Source organism: Conger conger, chromosome 15 (genome assembly GCF_963514075.1).
Source record: "Conger conger chromosome 15, fConCon1.1, whole genome shotgun sequence".
Lineage (NCBI taxonomy): Eukaryota > Metazoa > Chordata > Actinopteri > Anguilliformes > Congridae > Conger > Conger conger.
Genome location: NC_083774.1, coordinates 35535857 through 35550805, shown reverse-complemented (window position 1 = coordinate 35550805; position 14949 = coordinate 35535857). Strand labels below are relative to the sequence as shown.

The 14949-nt window shown below is 42.5% G+C and overlaps 2 protein-coding genes across 2 annotated transcripts in view; one reads left to right on the top strand and one right to left on the bottom strand.

The window, feature by feature from the left end:
- The first annotated feature begins 4523 nt into the window (after positions 1 to 4523).
- Positions 4524 to 7864, top strand: LOC133111948 (carbohydrate sulfotransferase 1-like). Its single transcript, XM_061222596.1, has 2 exons — positions 4524 to 4883; positions 6170 to 7864. Exon 2 carries the CDS (start codon positions 6217 to 6219, stop codon positions 7477 to 7479), a length of 1263 nt encoding a protein of 420 aa, XP_061078580.1. The 5' UTR covers positions 4524 to 4883; positions 6170 to 6216; the 3' UTR covers positions 7480 to 7864.
- A 3952-nt stretch (positions 7865 to 11816) lies between these two features.
- Positions 11817 to 14949, bottom strand: part of LOC133111785 (transmembrane protein 263-B-like) — a 106161-nt gene continuing 103028 nt past the window's right edge. Inside the window, exon 3 of the mRNA XM_061222369.1 lies at positions 11817 to 14280. Within this exon, the coding sequence (XP_061078353.1) occupies positions 14000 to 14280 (281 nt within the window). The 3' untranslated portion in view covers positions 11817 to 13999. The remainder of the gene's footprint in view (positions 14281 to 14949) is intronic.

The following is a 14949-nucleotide window of genomic DNA, read 5'->3' as shown; positions in this document are numbered from 1 at the left end:
GACATGGCAATTTTATCAATTTAAAATGTAATCTACAACACATAAAGTGTGGAAAAAGTGAAGGGGTCTGAATAATTTCTGAAGCCACTGTCGGAGGGGTGCCTTTACTGAGGTTAGTAAAAGCTGGCTATATTGAGGTTGTGAAAGTTCATATTCAGAAAATACTTTTGGCAAATGAAATACTGAAAGGAAAGGGGAAAGAGCTAAAAGCAATAAATGGTGCTTTATGAAATATAAAGGAGAGAACTCATGACGTTAAAACGATGTTACTTAATTTGAATCATTTATGAGAATACAGCAATGCAATATTATTTAATTTACTCTAACCTTATATGTTTGTTTTCTTTATTTATGAGAACACAGCAATATGATGCAATATTTTACTTTATTTTGTAATAGTGAATTTCAGAAAACAGATGTCAAAGAAAATCTAGTCATGTAGCACTACCATGCTATTCACATCCTGTACCAGCAATTTAACATTATGATCCTAAAGTGTACAGAGGCTCTGCAATGTAATTGTCTATGAATATGTTAGGCATAATTTTCAGTTGAATCTAATCATATATACTTGTAATAATATAATAAAATATGATGTATTACATCCACTAGCAAACACGTATTACTTCAGAAGGCACTGTTCCTGAAATAGTTTGTAAAATAAAAGTTTAATAAAAGGTTATTTGCCATTTTGAGACGGGTGCATGGGGGTTGGACCCAAAATGCACGACTCAGAAACAATGGTTAAATAAAGTCCCGTTAGGGCTTTATTCGGGACGAATCCCAGGAGCGTAGTCAAAACAAGCAAAGTCCATACACGAAGATCCAGCCAAACAAATAACAAACAAACAAAAAGCACGGTGCCGAGGGAAGAGGCGAACTCGTAGTCGGTAGGCGTGCAGGGGGTCCGGTAGCAGGAGAGCTGTCAGCGGGGCAGATGAACAGGCGGACGGCAGGCAGAGGCGTAGTCGTGGGCGAAGCGGGAGTCGAAACCATGAAACAATCAGCGAAGCAAAAGTACAAAACGGTAGGCGAGGACGTGGTCAAAAACAAACAGTGGACAACAAAACAGAAATCAATGGACAATGGTCGGTAACAGGCTTGGATCGTAACGTGTAATCAAACAGTAAATAATGCTCAAGAGTTGCGTAGTAGAAGTAGAGGCAGACAATTTCGCAGTGAACAGTAGTGCGACTGGGATATAAATGCAGATGTAGACAGGTGTAGACAATTAGTTAGAGCGTAGCAAGGAAATGGAAAACAGGTGCGATGGATGACAAGTTTAACAAGGTGATTAGTAATCGTTAGTAATAAACCTATCCTGCCCTAGCATTAGTAAATTAGTAAATGACATGCACGAGAAACGTAAGGTAACATGAACACATGATTAGTTTGTTAGTTTCTACCCAATCCTGATCTAGCGTTAGTAGTTTTAGTAAATAGACAAATGGAAACAATTAGGGAGTGAATGACAGAAAGAGAGAGAGAGAAAAGGCGGAACGCAAGGTTTGCGGAAAGACATGTAAAAGTGTATGTTTAAACAGTAGCCAGTCTACGTAACAATAAACATAAATCAAAACATAACACAAAACGAAACTAAGACGATAACCATTCAACATAACAAGGTAATATAATCGTAACGAAACATAACTAGACATGACGAGAAAATAAATCGTAACAAGAAATAAACTAAACAACATGACGAACCTAGACTAACATAATACATGATAAGACAATACAAGACTAAGACAAAATGAATAAACATAAAACATGGCGAGACAGACCTGAAACGTGACACATTTCCGAGAAAGGTCAATAGAAAACTTACACAATCAGTTTAAGTTAATCTTAAATCACAATCACCAGTGAACAGGGGTGTAAGAGGTATTCCAATACAGAGTCACGGTCACAGACAAAGTTCGGGAACAGAAGGGTAGTCCAATAGGACAACAAAACTGAGGGATATCCAAGAACAGTTCTGTCCGAAGTCACTAACAGCAAAAATCCAGGGACAGGGAGAAAACCAAGAACCAAGAAACAACAGTAGAGAACGGGTCTAAACTCAGTTCAGGTTCTAGGATAACGCTGAAGAGTTAGCGGTGATAAACACATAACAATCTGGCAACGGAATGAACAAATGAGCAGACATCTGTACACAGACAATGAGGTGACAATGATTAACTGGTGTGCAAATGGGAATCAGGTAACAGGGCTCAGATGAAATGAATGACTAAGCTAACAGAACTATGGAAAGCAACAGGGCACAAAACATGGAAAAACATGGATTCCTGACACATGTATGTGTGTGTATAGCCACTGGCTCACTTGTTTTCATTGCTAGTGGCAACAGCAGGATGCATAGGGCCAGAATATGCGTTTCATTTACTGAAAACAAGACTGAAGGCAAAACAACCCAGAAGCAAACTGGAACTGAAGATGGCTGTAGTGCAGGCCTTGCAGAGCATCATCAGGAAGATACGCATGCACATACGCATTTGGTGATGTCTATGGGTTGCAGACTTAAAGCATTCATCAAAAGCAAAAGATTTGCAACAAAGAACTAAATATGATAAATATCCACCTTGTAATTCATACATGGATCACCTCATATGGGCGGCACGGATGGTGCAGTGGTTAGCGGCCAGGGCCTCTCTGTGCGGAGTTTGCATGTCCGTGTTCGCGTGGGTTTCCTCCGGGTACTCCGGTTTCCTCCCACAGTCCAAAGACATGCAGGTTAGGCTGATTGGAGGGTCTAAATTGCTCATAGGTATGAGTGTGTGAGTGCCCTGCGATGGACTGGCGACCTGTCCAGGGTGTATTCATTACATTACATTATTGGCATTTGGCTTATCCAGAGCGACATACAGTTGATTAGACTAAGCAGGAGACAATCCTCCCCTGGAGCAATGCAGGGTTAAGGGCCTTGCTCAAGGGCCCAACGGCTGTGCAGATCTGTGGCTACACCGGGATTAGAACCACCAACCTTGTGTGTCCCAGTCATTTACCTTAACCACTACACTACAGACCGCCCCTGTATTCCTGCCTTTCGCCCAATGTATGCTGGGATAGGCTCCAGCCCCCCTGCGACCCTGTTCAGGATAAGCGGGTTAAGAGAATGGGTGGATGGATGGATCACCTGATATGGATGTAAATACTCTTTTGCATTTAACTGTACATGCACATATTTTTATAAATATAAATATTCATATAATAGCTTATTATAATTGGGCAAATTTCATAAAACCCAGTGAATAGCCAACCCTGTAAATAAATAAATAAATAAATAAATAAATAAATAAATAAATAAATAATATTTGTTTGTCGATCCATTTTGGCTACTAAAACGGAAAAGGTACTCATGCATAATCTGAATGTAATAATTATGCCGACATAATTATCGCTAAATGCAAGAGGAATTTGGAGTGGTGGAGATAAAGGAGCGAACGTCACACCCTTCTCTAAAGTGTCTGAACTGAAAGTACTGTCAGGCCCATGCACCCTTTCAAGTGCCGCTGTTGTTTCTTTCTGATTGAAACTCTCGACGCTTTCATAGTTTAACCGAATTAGATTATTGGACGGCATAGTTTAGTTTGATGGAACATAAAAAGCACTCGAAGATTAATGGGTATTCCAATCACCCATCATTAAGGCCACTGGGGACCTGTTCCGATTTAACATAGTCTTATCATTTGCAGCGAAATAAATAAGTAATAAGCAATATTGATGCATTTTTAGAGGCGTGAAAGCGAGCGTGTGTCTTTGCCTTCTAGTGTAGGTAACCTACACTAGTATCCATTCCCTTGGATCATACGTCTCGGATGTTTGAAATGCTTCGTTTTTTGTTTTTTATATTCACAAGTCCCCAACAAGAGGCAGTTTTTCAATTTTGAAAAAGGCAAGGTAATTCACCCTGTGTTAGGCTATATTGTTATATAGCTATTTTAATGCATATAATCGATTTTCCCGTTATTATATAGCCAGCAGTGATGGCCTAGGCTATGTGACATGCAAAATGTCATTCACCAGTTCTAATAGGCTATGCTAAATTCGATGTTTCATCACTTTTAATCTACACTTGGAGGAATCAGCCCAGGTAGCCTACAAGAAAGCGGAAGCCTAGTTTGTTGTTTTAAAATTGGACATCTGCCCTTTCCTCCATGAGTAATCGGTGATAAACGACAGGAAATGTGTTATTGTCGTATGTTGATAAATTGCATAATATCCTAGCAGTGCGAAATGTGGTTAGACGCCGGTCGCTGTCTGCGGATGCTTGGATGCTACATGAACAGTAGCTACGGCAGAGAGAGAGAGAGAGAGAGAGAGAGAGAGAGAGAGAGAGAGAGAGAGAGAGAGAGAGAGAGAGAGAGAGAGAGAGAGAGAGGAGAGAGAGAGAGAGAGAGAGAGAGAGAGAGAGAGAGAGAGAGAGAGAGAGAGAGAGAGGAGAGAGAGAGAGAGAGAGAGAGAGAGAGAGAGAGAGAGAGAGAGAGAGAGAGAGAGAGAATAGTCGGCTGGGGTGGTCTACACTGGTCCACACTTATAATACCTCATAGAACACCACCACGCATTACTTAAAATCTGGAGTGTTCGGCGGCCGTTGCGCCTGGCATAACGTCTTCTTTCCACACATTCGAATTCGCTCTTTATTCCACGTTTATATATAAATATGACTACAGTTGCATCCCTCTGATTTATTGCGTGGGGATATTTTCTTGCTTCCCTGTCCGTCACTCCGATGGCAGAGGAGAGGAATCAGGACAGATGCCGCCAGTGGATATTTCTTTTAGAGGAAATGGGACCAAACCTTTGTGACTACAACTACTGTCCTGAACTACCAATCTGCGGTCATTTTATACGATTCTCTCCGTTACAAATTGGTCACTAAGGTATGTACATTCCAGCCTGGCTATGTGCACTTCATACAGTGCTTTTCGATTTCCAGGTCTCGTTGTAATGCGGATCAAGTTCAAATTATCCTTCGTCATATAAAGAAAGCCAGTTCCAATGTGCCATAGTTATCATCCTTGCGACGTCGGTATTAGGCTATTATTTATTCGAAGTATTTGTAAAATTTCCAAAATTACACATTTCTGTCGCGCTGCGGTGAATTGGATTTCCACCGTTATTGTCGTTAATTGGTTGCTAACTGTCATATATACGAAATAATTTTATGCGCGAGACTGTCTCGCCAAGAAAAATGCACTTTACTACAGGTGCGTGGACGCATTTAAACTACTTCGATGCGTGTGAAAACCTAGGGAGGTGTTATTCCATTAAACTCGCGAAATTGCGGAGATGAATCAGAATCTGTTCACTTAATTGTACCGTTCGAAAATGTTTTGAATGCAAGATTAATCATTCCATTTAAGTTCTCACTGAACTCTGCCATTAGGCACTATACATTTTGGTTGAATATTAGCCTATATTGGTATCAGCATTTACAAGCTATAAATTAACAACAAGTTAAATTAAACTAGTAGCCTAGCCTACGTAACACTGAGTAACCAATTTTTAAAAATGTCAATAGCCTGTACCAAAGACGTCTAAACCCCCTGCGATCAAATTCGTTCAATTTTACTGTTACTGAGTACATTTAGGAATAAAAATAATTGCTGAAAACGTTGGCCCTTCAATTAGATACAATGCATACACATGAAATTATTAACGCTGTCAAAGGCTACAGTAAGATGCTTGACATCCTTTGTCGGGGGGTTGGTAGCAGCTAATGCCTGAGAGAACCCTTTGTTTTGTATCGTATTAGGGAAGCTAGATTACAATCATGCATCTGTCACGAATATAGAATACTACAGTCTAATATAAAAAAACCAAGTCATGAATTTACGCTACTATGATACATAAACCAAGACGTATCCATCTACTGTCAGTCCACGTTGTGGTAAAGTACATATGACATTTAAATAATTGTAACTTAATGATTCAACTGGTTTAAAATTATATATTTCAGAATACTTCTGAATAGTGCTTCTGAAGTTAATGTAGTATTATGTTGATTGGATATGAAATGGTTTGCATTTTATGTTTGCTAAAATGTAGGTTTTCTAATCAGAGTTTATTTCCCTGACTAATTTTACTATACAGCATATATGCTCAGTGCTGTGTTTCCACGTTCACTTACAGAAATGCGATGCAACTTTTCCTCTCTGATTCGCAGATAATGATCAAAACTGACAGCAAGTGTCTAAATGAAGTTGTCCAACCATGAATTGTTCCTGGAAGGCTGTGATTCTGCTAGCCTTGGCATCCATAGCAATCCAGTACACAGCAATCAGAACACTGACAGGCAAGCCCTTTCAGCTTTGCCCCGTCCCCAGCCCCATGAACTGCAGCGTGGGGGCCGACACAGAGCCCTTCGACCGGACCTGTGACGAGGGCCCCTCCTTTCCGTACAACGCCTCTAGGAAGACCCACATTCTCATTCTGGCCACCACGCGTAGCGGCTCCTCTTTTGTGGGGCAGCTGTTCAACCAGCACTCGGATGTTTTCTACTTATTTGAGCCGCTCTACCACGTGCAGACCACCCTCGTCCCCCGGCTCTCGCACAGCAGGAACGTCGCCGAGCGGAGGGTGATGCTGGGGGCCAGTCGGGACCTCCTGAGGAGCCTGTGTGACTGCGACCTCTACTTCTTGGAGAGCTACATCAAGCCACAGCCGGTGAATCACACCACGGACAAGCTGTTCCGTCGGGGGGCCAGCAAGGCGCTATGCTCGCCCCCGGTGTGCGACGCCTTCGGACCCGCCGAGGTCAACATCGAGGAGGGCGACTGCGTCAAGAAATGTGCTTCGCTCAACATGACCCTGGCCGTCGACTCCTGCCGGGAGCGCCGCTACATCGCCCTCAAGACGGTGCGGGTCCCGGAGATCGGCGACCTCCGGGTCCTGGTGGAGGACCCCCGGCTCAACCTGAAGATCATCCAGCTGGTTCGCGACCCTCGCGGGATCCTGTCCTCCAGGATGGAGACCTTCCGGGATGCCTTCCGGCTGTGGAGGATCTGGAGGGCCACCGGCAGGAAGCCGTACAACCTGGACCTGTCCCAGCTGAAGGTGGTGTGTGAGGACTTCCTCAACTCCGTCTCCACAGGCCTGAGCAGGCCTCACTGGCTGAAGGGGAAGTACATGTTGGTGAGATACGAGGATGTGGCCAGGAACCCTCTCCAAAAGACCAAGGATATTTTCGAGTTCCTGGGGATGTCACTGGACCAGAATGTGGTCAAATGGATAAAGAGAAACACTCGGGGGAGTAAGGAGCTGTCCGCCAAGCACAAGTATGGCACCGTGAGGGACTCAGCGGCTAATGCCGAGAGCTGGAGGTTGAAACTGTCGTTTGAAATTGTCGACTACACTCAGAACGTCTGTCAGCAGGTCCTCCACCAGCTGGGGTACAAGGCCGTCAACTCATCCGAGGAACTGAAGAACATGTCGCTCACGCTCATTGAAGACAGAACTTTTGTACCTTTTTTGTAACGAAAGTGGTCGTGGATGCCTATTTTTGATATGTTTATAAATGTTGCCTTAATGTATTTCAGATTTGCACTAAAGTTCCAAAACCCTTGATGAAAACTGAGCGGTATCCTTGTTCCTAGAGAATCAGCACAACGATGCTAGATGCAGATCAGTTTTGATCCACTGTATCGAGAACAAGTTTTGCTTCAGGAATAGGAGGGAACCTTAAAGCTTAGTGTTTCTTGAGGTCACCGTATGCTGGCTGTTGCATTGACAAAATTGAATGTTGCCATTTGTCTATATGATGCAATTGGACCCACAATATAATTGAAAAATATATTTAACACCTGTGGTTGAAATACTGAACTGTGTGAGAGCAAGTGTGCAATAAAAAGTGAATACTGCATTCAGTCTGTAACACTATTCTATTGGGGCAATTGAGCAGTAAAAGCATAACCATTTTGAAGTATAATCTGCCAAAGGTTAATTACTAGTTAACCCCAGCAGTGATGTCAGTGATACACCAAACATCGGAAATATTTATTGGTCTTGTGCAGATAGAGAAAATGTAGTATATGGACTGTCAGAGGCTGGTACTGGCTGCCCTGTTTATCTGTTGGGATGCAGAGCTCGAGGTTTAAATTGCTTTACTGTAGGTTTCTGCATCAGCAGCTGAAATGGTCAAAATTAGTCTCCCAAGGTTTTCTCAGAATGTATCAGGGAAGATTTCATTTTCCACCAAAGTATGAGATCCATAAAGTAACAAATGAAGGAATCACATTTTACCATCACATGCTTTGTGAGATAACATGGCATGATTCATTTGACGTAGGTTTCGTATTTATGCTTCTGTATCCTCAGTGTACATGTGGCTTGCCATCTATGAGAGCCAGGGATGTGTGTGTGTGTGTATGTGTGCGCGGATATTGTAAGTGTAGATTGACTCATAGGTCTAATATATTCCGCGCTGGACTGAAGATAAGACTGCTCTCTCTTTCTCTGCAAGTTACCATCAGACATTTTATGTGCAGGAGCTGTTGCATGGCAACCTGACTACCTGAGTTTAACCCCTGACCTCTTCAGCCTCTAAAACCGATTATTTTCACCTCTTTGAGACATTGCAATTATGTGCACCAGGCACAACATGCGCAGAATACTTGATAACCTTAAGCCATTCCCTGAATTAATGCATTTAAATCAGTGGAGCATTTGGTATTCCAGAAAACCTGGACACTAAAAACACAACAAAAATACGTATTACATAACAGAGCACCTGAAGTTAGATGTGAGAAATGTATTTTCTTGTTGTCTCTTGTTACCATGAGCCATGTGAAATATTTTGTGGCTTATGACATCTACAGCTAATTTCTATCTTTGGAGCAGTGTTGAAAGTCTGTGGACACCACTTTATGTATTACGATTCGTTTTTTTTTGTTTGGCACCCGTTGACATTTTGGAAGTGCGTGTTTGCATTCTTTCTGGCTGCGTTAAAAGCCACTCTTTGGGCTGAGCAGCTGAGCGGTAACACGGCAGGGAAGGAGCTCTCTGTGCCAGTAATGAAGGCTCAGTGGGAGCTGGCAGTGACACACTCCCTCCTTTACCGTTCTGCCTGGCTGTTGCTGTCGGCAAACTCCAGTAGCCCACGATACACTGAGGATCCATTGATGCTTCAGAGAGCGAGGGGAACATTTCAGGTCCTGTTTACCTTAGCCTCGGTGGAGGAACAACGTGTGAAGTGGCGGTGTAGAGTGAATTTCGCAGCTCTGGAGTCCCGAGCCGGTCTCCAGACTTGTTTGAACGAGGCGAGCCGTCATCTGAATCGCCGTCACAGATTAAAGGGAAGTGCTTCAGAGGATTAATGACGGTAAACGGATGGCCTTTGTTCATCTGCCGTTTTTTTTACCGAGCAAAAAAGGATTTAGATTCTAATCCTGCACGCTGGCCATGACCTGTCTACATTTGATGGAATGGGCGATGCAATATTCTCCACATTTTGAACCGTGAATGATACATTTCTAATTAAGGTAGTGCATGCAATCACGTTTATTTGGTTGGAAAGAGGATTTCTTTTTTATTTGAATGGGAAAATAATTGTTTTTGTTAAAAGGCATTGTGCCATTAATCTAAAACATGTTTTTTATACTGATAATACAGCACTGCAGGGCATCGTGTTACTGGGTAGATGGATGAGCTCATCACACTGGATATAACCTCAATCATTTTCTCTATGTATTAAATACAAACCAGTATCTGAACCCAGAAGAACTCACTGTGCAGTAATACATCTGTACAGCACTTTTTGTGCATTTCATCTCAAAGTGCTGATAAAAAGATTGGGGACAAAAGCAAGGAGTTCTTGGCAACATTCACTATACGTGCCATTTTTAATCATAAAGCCCCAAAGTGACAAATGTCCAACATAATATTGTTTTGCAAAAAAAGGGTTAAAACAACAAAATTGCTCTTGAGATGTATTCTTTGGGGTCTAATTGGCTGTTTTATTGCCTTCATAATTCTCCTTTACTGCCTTGTGGGCCCAGATCTTTATGGGTTAAGCATGTTTTGCATCTTTGCCCACTATTTCCCAATCCCTTCCTGTCTAGTGTAGTAAAGCAAAATGATTGTGCCCATCATGAGGGGAAAACATGGTACATTTATTTTGCATGTGTGTGCATGTGTGTGTGTGTGTGTGTGCGTGTGCATGTGGGTGGGCGTGGGTGTGTGTGTGCATGTGTGTGTGTCTGGAAGTGTCCCACACCTGTGCAGAACCTTCCCATTAAGTCCAGCTCAATGCCTGCAGCCACCAGAAAATTGCAAATGGCTAAAAATTGCTGCATTCGTGTATTTTATTACACTCTAAAAACGTATACATACACACTTTTGTGTTTTGACTTTCATGTTACTTTCAGCCTATTTTGAGTAAAAGTTACTACTTTTTTATGCCAAATATACAATGTATGTGCTATAAAGGGTACAAAAGTAGTAACGCAAAACTGTGTTGAATATTAACACATCCTTCTTTAGAGTATAATAAAATTGGTGGTTCAAACCTCAGTGTAGCCATGATAAGATCCTCACAGCTGTTGGGCCTTTGAGCAAAGCCCTTAACCCTGCTTAATCAACTCTAAGTCGTTTTGGATAAAAACAGCAAAATAACAAATTATTATTATTATAATTATGTATGAGTCTGCAGAGTGGGTTCAGTGGTACGTACATGGAGCTTCACATTAGTGGCGTACATTAGTGGCGAGTCCTACAATGTCAGGTGCGTGAGCTACGCAGAGAGGCACTGGGAAGAGTTAGCAGCTGCTCGTTTTTTGCTTGAGAGAGCGCCTATATAGGGTGAGCCAGCCGTGCGCCCTATGACAGCGAGCCAAAGCTTTATTTTAAAGAAAGCGACCCCACGAGTGTCACGCCTAGCCCAGGAAGCGTGTCAGGAGGGCGGAGGTGAAGAGGTTTAGCCGCATTAGGCGTCTGATTGATGGGGGCGCGGCGGGCTCCGTGTTGCAGCGCTGCCTGCCCGGTGGGCGCGTTAGGAGCCGTGACTGAATCCGAGGAGGAAGTGGGGGCGCGGGGGGAAGAGCTCCGGCACCCTGCCGCTTCAATTTGAGACGCAGCGGGAGCGGCGGGGCCCTGAGGTGCCAGGGCCACGGCAGGAACAGGAGGGAGGGCCCGCAGACATGGAGCACAGAGTAATACAGCAGGGTGTGTGTGTGTGTGTGTGTGTGAGAGAGTGTGGGAGGGAAAGAGTGTGTGTGTGTGTGTGGGAGGGAAAGTGTGTGTGTGTGTGTGTGTGTGTGTGGGAGAGAGAGAGCATGTGTGTGGGCATCTGCGTGTATGTGTGTGTGTGAGAGAGAGAGAATGTGTGTGTGGGAGAGTGAGAGTGTGTGTGTGTGTGTGTGTGTAATAGAGAATGTGTGCGTCCGTGTGTGTGTGTAAGAGAAAGAATGCGTGTGGGAGAGTGAGAGGGAGGCGGTCATAAATCTACCTGGTCTGTGTGAACAAAGGAGATGGGTGTGAGAGAGTCTGGGAGTGAATCTGTCTTTATCTGTCTTAATCTGTCTGGATCTGTCTGAATCTGTCTGAATCTGTCTGGATCCATCTGGAATCTGTGTGAATCTGTCTGGATCCATCTGGAATCTGTCTGAATCTGTCTGGATCTGTCTGGAATCTGTCTGGATTTGTCTGGAAATAGAGGACGGGAAGTATAGATGGGAGAGGCATTTGTGGGAGAGGGAAGAAAGGGGTGGGGTTTGGAGAGGCTCCAATTTTTTTGGAATTGCAGAAATTGTCTCTTTGAAGATGCCCCCTGTATTTCCACATTACAGGACAAAAAGTACCGAAAGAGCAACAATATATTAAAATACAGAGATTATTTATTTCAAGAATACAGCATCAAGTTTGCAAAAATAGCTCTATAATAGACAAATTCTAAATGGTCTTCAATTTACAGTCACAGTCTCCAATACCTTACATACCTACCATAACTGAATGTGCTGAAGAAATGGGAAAAAATAAGAACAAAGAAAAGGCAAAGAAATGAAAAACAGGAACATTATAAAATAAATATACCACAATGTGTACAGGAAGCCATTGCCTGAAGCATGCAATGCTCTAACAGACACAACTACCTTTGCCAAGCATAGTGATTTTTATTGAAAGTTCACAATGGAAGCAAACTCACAATGACTCTGAAAGTCCCACTGGGGACATATGGCTGGATGTAAAGGAGGGCCTTGCTCCTGGTCTGCAGATGCTAGGAGTGGGAGCGTTAGGTCTGCATTGCAAGAAGACCCGAATACATTCTCAAAGTTCTTTGTGTGCAAACTAAGGGAGACTTCTTCCCAGTGAGTAAACTGGTAACGTTTAAAAAAAATTAAAAAGCCCAATATACCGGTAAGAATACAATCAACAAGCGATTCATAATGCATTACAAATATGGACTAAACATGTCTGTTTATGTCACAGTGTGTCGGGAACCGAGAGAGCTGCCCAAGGGAAATGCTCAAATGAGTGTTCTCTATTAATATGAGGAGCTTGTGCTGTAGCATTAATTTTAATTTTCAATTTGAAATAGGTTAATCCATAATATGCAACCAGGACTGGAATATAAAGTGACAGTGAGTGGGACCTTGTGCGTAATCCATTGTGCGTCTCAGAGCTCATAATCAAGTGGAAAATGCGCTGAAATGGTGCTGTACTGAATCTGCCCGTTATAACGGTCTGCGGTTTATAATGCTTGGTTTTACCTCAAATGTTTTCCTGCAGTAAATACTTCATCATCTGTCTTCCCCAAACTTTCACACTTGGAAAAAATGTGGGTACTCCATAGATACTTGACAGAGTGTCTGCTCGCAAGGTGAAATAAAAACATCAGACTTTAAGTTTGACTCAACGGCAAGTCTCGTGGCTCAAAATGACCTTGGTCAGGTCCAAGTCGTCCTCCTGAGCTCATTTCACGTGAAAGGTCCAGGGTTCCTGAGCTGGTTCACAGATGAACCTAGCTCAGCTCAGCTCCGGTCCTGCACGTTCAATCCTTGTTGGAGATGTATCAAATAATAAGACTGTTAGACTGCAGTGGCAGTGAATTAAACTGGAGGAGAGTACACTTTAAACAAGACAAATGCATTTGAGGACCATTAGTAAACACTATATGTCTATATTAGTCATTTAGGCATCAAATGAGGAACATCTATTACTCTAAGTGCGGTTGAGTACTGAAAGTGATCATTACATCATTTCGCGGGCTCTCAAATTCCCTTTCTTATCTTTAATTGCAGTGGTGAGTGTACTCACACTGGCAGATAACATCATTTTATTTCAGTTGTTCCAACGACAGTCTGCACCAAATCCAAACATTGGTCTTTCAATTATAACATAATGGATTGCATTGGACTAGAGACTAGAATGTTTTTGACAGTTAAATACATTAATGTTTTACATTTTAAGCATTTGTCAATGTTTGTGAAGTGTGTATTTGCCCAAGGTCTGGCAAAGTCAAAATAATCACAAAACAAAAATCTTCAAAAGAAAAAGGAAAAAATATTCAATGACAGTAAACTTCATCTTTGGAAATGTTGCATTTCTTAACCCTTTCCTTTCTTTGTCTTCCACTATATGCAAATGCTGCCAATACCACAATACTTTGGTATATTACACTGATATGTCTTCATGATTTCTATTCCAAGCTGAAGGATAATGGAGCATTCACTATACTATTAACTAGTTACTGTCAATAACACACATTCAACTACCAAAGGCCTTTCTATTCCAATCTGAAGGCCAATCCATTAAACATGTATCCACTATTAATCTGCTGAAGGTATAAAAAGGATTATGGGATACTTTGTCCTTCCTGTGGATAAATAAAATAAGACCAAGGCCCCAATCCCACCTATAGTAATTTTACAATCATCAGTGCAGTGTAATAGATTTTATATCCTTTTCGTGTCACTTCCTGTGTTGAAATGTACCTCACAAGTCCTTTTCAGAGCAGACTGCTTGGAGATTTCCCAGGTGAAGAAAACAAGGAAGAACCAGCCTAGTCAGCTTTGTCTTTTTTCTTGGGCGTGACTTTACTGGCCACCGCTGACCCCACGGCTCCGACCCCTCCCGTCACCATGGAGACGCCACCCTTGACCAGGCCCACGCCTGCTGATGGCACGCTGCTCACGGCGGTCTTGGTCAGCTCCAAGCTCTTGCTGCCCACCCAGGCCACGCCCCCGAGGGTGGCGCCCACTGCGCCCCTCGTCATGTTGAACAGCCCGCCCGTCACCCTCCAGATCACTCCCGTCTCGGATTTCGGGTGGTCCTTCTCCAGATCTGCAACGGAACGGAAGAGAGCGGCCATGAGATCCCTCGACCGAGGAAAAGTCAGAAACACGGCGCAACCTAATTCTAACTTACTTGTTTTCAGTTGTTGACCCCAGGGTCACACTTTACAATAAGGTACATGAATTGCCATTAATTAATGTAGTTGTTAACATGAATCAACTGCATTCATTAAGCATTAAATTAACTTTTCAATTATCTTTTAATACTAATTAGTTACATGAATATTTATACCAGAACATACATTTATGATTAGTTCACCATTAACAAATACATTAACTGTTTTCCCATTCCAGTATGAACTGGTATTAACATGAATTAATTATGTACAAATACATAAAGCTTAAAGTTAAGTAGTTATTTAGCTACAGTACATAGTTAACAAATAGATTAGTTCATGCCAATTCATCTAACCTTGTTGTAACCTTGAGTGTTACCGACTTCAGTTGGCAGAACTGTGCTCTCAATGGCAATTCTACATCCTCACAACTCAAAAACAGAGGCAGAATCGTAATCCCAAAGGGACACCTCATGTATCCTCGCCCCTTTGCTCATTCACATCCGACAACAGCCAGTTCTCCCTTTTCAACACGCAAACTGAAAGGTTCAGAAACCTGAACATCACTTCATTGGTTTCTTTGGCACTGTTATTACTGGCTT